The 8,597-nt window shown below is 36.7% G+C and overlaps 3 protein-coding genes across 4 annotated transcripts; 1 reads left to right on the forward strand and 2 right to left on the reverse strand.

Annotated features, from left to right (window-relative positions):
• The first annotated feature begins 845 nt into the window (after positions 1 to 845).
• LOC145237846 (GDT1-like protein sll0615) lies at positions 846 to 2,479 on the forward strand. The gene is made up of 5 exons (XM_080100835.1): positions 846 to 1,008; positions 1,286 to 1,470; positions 1,538 to 1,621; positions 1,972 to 2,152; positions 2,421 to 2,479. The coding sequence occupies exons 1-5, from the start codon at positions 846 to 848 to the stop codon at positions 2,477 to 2,479; spliced, it is 672 nt and encodes a 223-aa protein (XP_079956961.1).
• A 406-nt stretch (positions 2,480 to 2,885) lies between these two features.
• Positions 2,886 to 4,150, reverse strand: LOC145237449 (myosin light chain 3, skeletal muscle isoform-like). Of its 2 annotated transcripts, XM_080100310.1 has the most exons (6): positions 3,965 to 4,150; positions 3,817 to 3,844; positions 3,526 to 3,669; positions 3,282 to 3,455; positions 3,080 to 3,157; positions 2,886 to 3,019 (listed from the first exon to the last, which is right to left on the reverse strand). In XM_080100310.1, exons 1-6 carry the CDS (start codon positions 4,133 to 4,135, stop codon positions 2,976 to 2,978), a joined length of 639 nt encoding a protein of 212 aa, XP_079956436.1. In that variant the 5' UTR covers positions 4,136 to 4,150; the 3' UTR covers positions 2,886 to 2,975. The 2 variants fall into 2 exon arrangements, with proteins under 2 accessions (XP_079956436.1, XP_079956435.1); XM_080100309.1 differs by having other exon boundaries at positions 2,886 to 3,157.
• A 2,805-nt stretch (positions 4,151 to 6,955) lies between these two features.
• LOC145237450 (myosin light chain 3, skeletal muscle isoform-like) lies at positions 6,956 to 8,132 on the reverse strand. The gene is made up of 6 exons (XM_080100311.1): positions 8,001 to 8,132; positions 7,853 to 7,880; positions 7,565 to 7,708; positions 7,324 to 7,497; positions 7,166 to 7,243; positions 6,956 to 7,086 (listed from the first exon to the last, which is right to left on the reverse strand). The coding sequence occupies exons 1-6, from the start codon at positions 8,001 to 8,003 to the stop codon at positions 7,043 to 7,045; spliced, it is 471 nt and encodes a 156-aa protein (XP_079956437.1). The 5' UTR covers positions 8,004 to 8,132; the 3' UTR covers positions 6,956 to 7,042.
• Positions 8,133 to 8,597: the final 465 nt, after the last annotated feature.

Consider the following 8,597-nt stretch of genomic DNA (forward strand, 5'->3'; position numbering starts at 1 on the left):
AATCGTCTAGCGCAGTGGTCTTCAACCTGTGGGTCGCGACCCCAAGTGGGGTCGCCTAAACTTTTTCTGGGGTCGCGATAAATTTAATTTATTGGCGTTTAAATTTACTACCAACAAGTGATACGTTTTTGTTCTTGTTTGCAACCTTTGCTTGTGTTTTGCTGTTTGGTACCTCGTATCACAAACTAATCATTGTGATGCAATAATCATATAAAAGCTCCTAGATTGGCCGAATTATATACAATTTTTGGGTCTAACATTTGCGCTAATGCACGCTAACTGCTAATATTTAAAGTCTACTTGAAAATTAAGCGGGCATATTTACATGAAAATAGTTTCAGTTTCGTCATTATTTGACTAGTAATTGTTGAAAATAAGAGAAAAGATAGACTTAAGTCAAAAACAAGGACATTTAGCAATGCACTTTTCTAAGACATTACCCTTCAAAATAAGGTCAATACTTAGAAAGAAGGGCGGTATGGCAACCCTGGCTATAGCGGAGAAGGTTGTTTGGAAAGATCGACTTCGCAGTGTAGCAACAAGAAGTATACATGGCCTATTTGTTGACAAAAGATGAGGTAGTCAAAAATAGTTTATTCACAGACTGCAAAGTTCAGCCTACTACGGTAAAACGCAAAACTTCATGTATAGTTAAATCCCTTTTCAATCCATTCGTTTGCGGGGTAAACATTTTCCACGGACAATATTTTCACCCATGTATCTATACCAGATGCTGTACAAACACAGTCGAACCGTTTTTGGGAACGCACACATCTGTCTGATCAGGGTACAGAAAAGTTCCAACTCCCACTGCCTCATTAGTGGTTAATTGTCAAGCAGGATAAATGTCTTTTCTCGAAGGTTTGTCGTCGACTTTCTTGTCGGTGTTAGCAACCGAGATGGGTGACAAAAGCTTTCTTCTTGCGGCAATTTTTTCAATGCACTATCAAAGGCAAATGGTATTTTCTGCAGTTCTTTTAGCGCTTCTTTCTATTACGTGGATCTCGGGTAAGTATAAAGTACGTTTTGTAATGTCCAATTTGAAGAGAATTTAAGTTAGTAAATTCGATTTGACTTAATTTGCACCAGAACTTAGAGGCTTTTATAGGCTTTGCATTATGAGTGAGCTCATTTCGCAATCAAGTGAGGACGTTGCTTACAAATGCCACACAATTTATTGGAAAACTGACACCAATACCATAGCCATTGTATTACATGGAAATGTGTTTATTGTCGCACCAAATTCGTTATTTGCTATGTCACTAACCATTTGTTAATTTTAAAGCTTTTCTTGGTTATTGCATCGGTGGACACAAGTCGGTCATTTCCGGGTATTTGCCTGTGCTTGGTAGTCTTGTCTTTTTGTTTTGCGGTGCTAAAATGATTTACGAGGGAATTTTGACTGACGGGCATCAACTTAAAGTAACTGTTTCCAGAATGGTGGAAGATCATACACATTTGCCAAACCATGTAAGTTTTTAAGCTTTACTATTTCCAAAAGCTTTGAGACTACAATTAAAACAAGTATGCTTTCTAGGACGAAGCTACAAGCAAAATTCCAGGTCGTTTTAATATTTTTGAAGTTTTTCTTGATTCACCGTTCAGACAGAACTTTTTCCACGTGAGTCGACTCTGTTAAATTAACAAACTTTGGTAAATATAAACAATGTTTAAACAATGAAGCATATTGCCTCAATGCAAAAGGTAAAATACAATTTATTTTTGTTTGTTTGATACTGTGTTTTTCATAATAATTACCTATTCAAGTCAACACAATTATTTGTTTTTCCAACATTTAGCATTAATTTTTAATCAGTTCCTGTTTGTGTATAATCCTGCAAAAACCAGGTCACATACATACCATACTGCGAAATTAAATTAAATATTTTATATTATTTGGTTAAACGAATTAACAAACAAAATCCACATTACAAATTGGCTAACCCGTCACTTGCTTTTTTGCCCCGTCAGGTATTCGGCGTTGCGTGCTTTACTGAAATTGGTGACAGATCACAAATGATTGCCTTCTTTCTCGGATCAAGTAAAAACATGTACGGAGTGTTTGTTGGGTCATTGCTCGGCCACGCAATATGCACCTGCCTGGCTGTTATTGGTGGAAAGGCAGTTGCCGAGTACTTGTCTGTCAAAGCAGGTTTGTAAAGAACTGAGTTAAAATTGACCTAGATTTGATTGTTTGTTTGTTTCATTTTTATCCTTGGTGGGTTGGTAACGCCTGAATGCATTATGGTCACATTGAATCAGCCGTCGAGCTGGCTGTTATTTATTTTCAAAGTCAAATGAATCATTTGTATACACAAGGTACGAGACGGTTTGGCGTCTCCTGGTCAAAATTATTTTTTAATGTTCGAGTTTTAGCTATAACCTTTATGCGAGACTAATGCATGTATTTCCGTTTGCAGTCAATCTTGTCGGAGGAACACTTTTTATCATTTTTGCTATGGCACCTTTATGCACGTAGAGACTGGTCGATCCCAACATTTTTGTTCGTTTGAAAACGCTACTAACCTCCGGGTACGCGTTAATTGTTGCATATAACAGCTGTTGGGATTAAGCTTTTTTTGTGTTTACATCTGTATTTTCTGTTTATTTCTCGTTATTTAATTAGTTGTTTACGACCAACCATTCAGACCAGAGTTGTAAGTCGGGCCGGGGCTTTTTTGGGCCGGGTTAGGTCTTAGATTTCCTTGTAAAAACGGGCTTGATTCGGTCCTAACATTACACTCTGTGTCAATATTTTTAAAACTAAATTTAACTAGTTGTTGGACCTTGTACTTTGGGGTTCGGGCCGGGTACGGGCTCCAATTTCCGGTCAAGTTACAACGCTGATTCATAGGTATACGCCTGGTAGTACAAAACCAAAAATGTTTCAAAGAATCATTTAATTTATTGCGAAAAACGAAAATTTATGTGACTAACTGTAGATTCAATACACGTCTTCATCAAATAAAGGATGTTTACTTTTCTTCTTTCTTTCCGTCGATGAGGTACTTGCAAAAAGCTGAAGGACAAAATTCGTTCAAGTAATGTTGTATTAAAAAGCCAAAAATTGAAAACTTACTTTCGACGTTAAGACTACCGTTCATGTCTTCTTGTCCGTCCATAACATCGCTGATTTCGTTAGGTGTTAGTTTCTCACCTGAAGAAGACAAGTATTGTTTACGTTATTGCCTTTCTATTTTTGACAATTAACACAAAGGAAAGTTACAGTTAGGTCACGAGCACGATGTTTAAATTGTGTCTTTTTTATTTACTGCTTTTACCTAAGGTTCGCAAGACGTGTCTAATCTCAGCTCCCATGACAGTTCCGTTGCCCTCCTTGTCGAAAACACGAACGCCTTCAAGAATGTCATCGTAGGTTCCTTCTGTCACTTCCGTTAGAACTTTTTGATAGACGGCCAAAAACTCTTCGTACTTAAACTTTTTGGCAGCCATGTCTGCAAAAATTAAACTGTCCATTGAACTTTTCTGAACGCTAAATCCTGCTTGTTATTTTGTACAACAAACCTTCTTTAGAGGGATTTCCTAAGACGTTGGCAACATCTTCGTTGGTTGGGTTAAAGTTCAATGAACGAAGAATGCTTCCGACTTGCTCGTACCCGATTTCCAATTCAGGGGTTTGGCTAAAAACTTCGAAAGCTTCTTTAATGTCTGAGGACACAAAAGTTACCTTAGCATAAAAATTATTTCTTGTGGGCACGGTGCTTACCACCATGACCCAACGTAAGATAAAACACGCTCATAACCATGTGTTTTCACATTTAGAACGTAAAAAAGCTGCCAAAACGACTTCCTCACCTTCGATTTGGCTTTCATTCAAGTCGACCTGTAAAAACACGACAGAATCATTAAAAAAATTTTTTAAACAAAAGCATATGCACGCCAAATTGTTTTCGCAAGCAAAAAGAGGTATAAGTCAATTAAACAGTTGCAACTAACGACTTACCATCTTTACTTCTGTTTGTTGCTGAGCTTGAGAAAAAGTTGAAGAAAAGGCGGTAGTTGAGCTAGATGCGCTTGGTAGTTGAACTTGAGCTTGTTTGCTGTTGAAGACCGAAGGCTGATTGTGATGCAACAAGAAGAAACACAGCCCTTTAAATACTATTTGTGACATCATCGTCACCCTATCATCGCGTCAAAATTGACAGTTTGAACTTTTGTTGCCCCCCTCAACTTCGCCAGTTTAGCGGTCATTGGTGAAATATCCGTCGCCGATTAATTATCTGCCAAAGCGGGGTAGTGATTAAGGTTAAGATTTAAAACTGCTGGGTTTCAGCCAGTTTTTGTTTATTCCGATCCTGGGAATATAACTCTTTAGGTCCTAGGATTTAAGCCAAATATTTTACACCAGATAGGTGTACTTTTCGTCTAATTATTAGACTAAATTTGAATGAAACTATCATGTTTTCCCACTAAATTTAACCACCATGTTTGAATTCCCCTCTTTAACAATGAGCCAAACAATTAGATTTGTAATCTTGGATAATTTAATAAAACTCAAAACAACAAGTTAGGTACCAATGTATTATACAATTTCCCTTTGCATGTACCTAACTTTCCACTGGTGGAAAATTTCCCACCAGGTAAGAACCACTGCGCTAAGTCGGAAGCAACAAGTTCTGCGTTCTGTTCTCTTTTGAAAAATGTGTCTAATTAAGTACGTCGATTCCATAGTAGTGAATAGACGCCACTGTTTTTATTGGAATAGCCTGTAATGGCCATTTTCTGGTAAGAAGGGCCACTGTGACTGTTGCGTCATATTTTCCCACAGGTATTGTACAGTGTATGCCATTATTTTCATTTTAGTACAGCTGGTTCTTTCATTTTGCTATGCGATTCATTTCTTTTCAAGTTATAAGTTATATTTTTCACAACTTTATTTTTTTTATGCAGCTATTGCATTTTAACCCAAAGCTTGATTTCTATCCGACTAGAACTGGAAAATCTACTAACACAAAACCCACATCAGACAAGTTTTCTAAAACCGTTAGGTGGCGCAACGAGCATTTGCAAATATTTCACATATAATTTGTGTAAACATGCTGACGTTTAGAGCTATTAACGTTGGGCTGAGGTTTCATAATAAAGTTCCTAACGTTGAGTTTAGTTCTCATCCCTAACCAAAGTCTCCCTGTTAATTTAAATAACTGCGCTCTTTTACGCTGTCTATCGGTATTTAGCAAACCTTTTCTACTGTGAGCAGTGTTTTTTTAAGGTGTTTTGGCCCCAGCGGTTTCCCAAAATTTACCAGTAGCCTAATAAATAATTCGTTTACGCAAATATGGCTATTTTTTGTTATTTAAATGAAACACTTGCGGTCTCTTAAAACTACTTAGCGTCACCCAAACCAAACCTTAAAAAAACCTGACTGTGAGTTCTAACGTTAGTATAGCTCTACCCCCAGAACTCAGTAGGGAAACTCACAATGGACGAGCTGTTATCATTAGATCTCACAACAGACAAAGCTTGCTAAATACCGATGGATGGCGTAAAGAGCAGTTATTTATATTACCAGTGAGACTTAGGTTAAGGAACTAAATATAGCTATTACTATTATTAATACAACGCCTCACCCCAATTCCCTAAAGTTAGGTTTACTACCAAAATTACTTAAACTTTGCTGTTTTAAAATTAAAGTACGGCGACTGATTTACTATTTCCTAATATGTACACTAAGTTGCATGTAAATTGAACGATTTTCAACCAAACAAACCACTTGTTAATTAAGCAATTTCTAGTCTGCCACGTTTGCGTCTAAGATTTGCCTTTACCATTCTATGTGCGAATAAACACTGATGCCGACATGCGATTTATGACAAGAGGTATTTTTTCCATAATATCCCCAACCGTGTGACAAGCAAACCTAAACTACACAAATATCGAAATTTGCCAAAAGGAGTAAAGGTAAGATAAAGAAAGGCTTATATCCATGCAATAAATACTGAATAAGCAATAACCTTTATGTTTAAATAGGTTCAACAATGTTAAAGAGAATATATCCCATGTGATTGTTCTGGTTGGAAAAAAAACTGACACGAGACGAAGACAGTACACCGTTGCAGTAACGCAAGAATGTTTTTTTGGACGATAAACGAAAAGATGGCAATGTTCGAGACAAAGAGAATGCTATTGCGAGGAATATACTAATTTGTGGTGACGACACGCATTGCGTTTGAAAGAAACGCCTTTTTTCTCGTTTTGCCTTTTTTCCTGCGTTCCGTTTACCTGTCTCGTTTTGGCGTGTCACGGCTCATTCTTCTTCTGGCGACCATAATAAATTGTGTGAAACAAACACTGTCAACAACGTTTTTCGAAAACAAAACAACACAATGTACACAGGAGACAGCAAATTATTTTAGTGCGATCCACATGTAGACTATAAATATTGTGTTTAGTATTTTGTTCTTATGAAATGGTAAACTGGATGTTTATTAAAATACTAATCATCTCTTTACTTAAAAAATTACATGAAGCTAATATTTTCTTATTCCTGAAAAGATACGTTTTAAACGTGTAAAGAAATTTGTGCTATATGTTAGCTTCATTTTCCCTGCTTGTAGAAACTTTTTAATTCCCTGAATCAACCATTGTTTTCATCCTGTTATGTTTGACACACTACTCAGTTTTAAAATATTTATGCTAATCATCACAATATCAACTCAGCGCAAAATTTTCAAGGAGGGAACATAGGTGCATGGGTTTGTCATAGTTAAATTGATACATCGTATTGTGTGAGTTTTCAGTTTATCTCGTCGATGTTACACTTTTCATCCTTTGTGCTATGGCAACCTTTATGAGTGGTTATATAGAAACTGATTGGTTTTACTTTGAAAATACTTAAGGCTGTTTAAACTTGCAACGACCTGAACATTTTTTGCATGACTTTTTTTGTGGATATTCTGTGTTTTTTTTCCGCGTGGTAAAACAAAACGAAATATTTTAAAGAATCGTATAGTTTATTACGAAAAAGTTTTAAATAAACAATAGTAGATTCAGTATATGGCTTGATCACGATAAGGGATGTTTATTTTTCTTCTTTCTTTCCGTCGATGAGGTATTTGCAAAAAGCTAGAAGACAAAATGCGTAGTAATGTTATAGGTAATGCCCCATTTTAAGCAGGTCTGAACATTGAGATTGAGAACTTACTTTCGATGTTAAGACTGCCGTTCATGTCTTCTTGTCCGTCCATAACAGAGCTGATTTCGTTAGGGGTAAGTTTCTCACCTAAAATAAATCAGTAAGTTACATTTAGCCAACATGTTGTTTAAACTGTGCCATGAGAGTTTTTGATTCAATGCTTTTACCTAAGGTTCGCAAGACGTGTCTGATCTCAGCCCCCATGACAGTTCCGTTGCCCTCCTTATCGAAAACACGAACGCCTTCAAGGATGTCATCGTAGGTTCCTTCTACAACGTCCTTAAGAACTTGTTGGTAGACGGGCAAGAACTCTTCATATTTAAACTTTTTGGCAGCCATGTCTGCAAAAAAATAAATTTTGCAGTTTTTGTGAACGCCAAATTCCGCGTGTTATATCGTAAAACAAACCTTCATTAGATGGCCTTCCAAGGACTTTATGGACATCTTCGTCGGTTGGGTTAAGGTTCAATGAACGGAGAATGCTTCCGACTTGATCGTATCCGATTTCCAATTCAGGAGTTTGGCTGAAAACTTCGAAAGCTTCCTTGATGTCTAAAAAAGCATAATTTACTTTAAAGCACAAAAAACGCCAACGAGATAAAATAAATCCTATGTGGTTATCACTATACCCAAACACGTGTAACCATATTTTATTAAATTGTGGGTTTATTACATCTTCAAGAACGACTTTCTTACCTTCGAGCTGGCTGTCATTCAAGTCGACCTGGAATGCGCAATAAAATTTGTAAAAAAAATAGTAAAAATCAAAGATGCAAACTTAACTACTACATATTTTTTAAACACCACAAGGAGATGAAATAGTTAATTGACTATGACAACTTACCATCTTTGCTTTTGTTTGTTGCTGAGCTTAAAAGGTTGAAGAAAAGGCGGTAGGTGAGCTGAATGTCCTTCGTAGTTAAACTTGAGCTTGTTTACTGTTGAAGACTGAAGACTGATTGTGATGCAACAACAACGAATGAAGTCAGTTATATACTATTTGTGACATCATTGTCACCCTATTATGGCGTCAAAACTAACAGCTCGAACTTTCTTTCTCCGTCCCACAGCCGGTGACAACAGCTCGATCAATTATCACTTTGAATTTAATCGCCATCTGCCAACTCCCGCAATCGATTATGCCAGTTCACATAACGATAACATCTACATTTGTTGGCCAAAGGTTTTTATCAAAACTAATCAGTAATTTTACTCACTTTGGAATTTGGATATGCCACTGCAAACAAAATCTTCGGAATAAAGACGGCATTTACGTAGTCAAGGAGTTTATTAGAGTTACAATGTCTTAGTGAGCAAAATTACTGACAGTTTTGATACATAGCAAGGTTGGGAACAAAAACCCGCGCTATATTGTGTTTTATAACGTGTTGTTACAGTCTACCAAGCCAAACATCGATCGTTTGTTTCTTGATCATAAGTA

This window comes from Phallusia mammillata, chromosome 7 (genome assembly GCF_965637545.1).
Source record: "Phallusia mammillata chromosome 7, kaPhaMamm4.hap1.1, whole genome shotgun sequence".
Classification (NCBI taxonomy): domain Eukaryota; kingdom Metazoa; phylum Chordata; class Ascidiacea; order Phlebobranchia; family Ascidiidae; genus Phallusia; species Phallusia mammillata.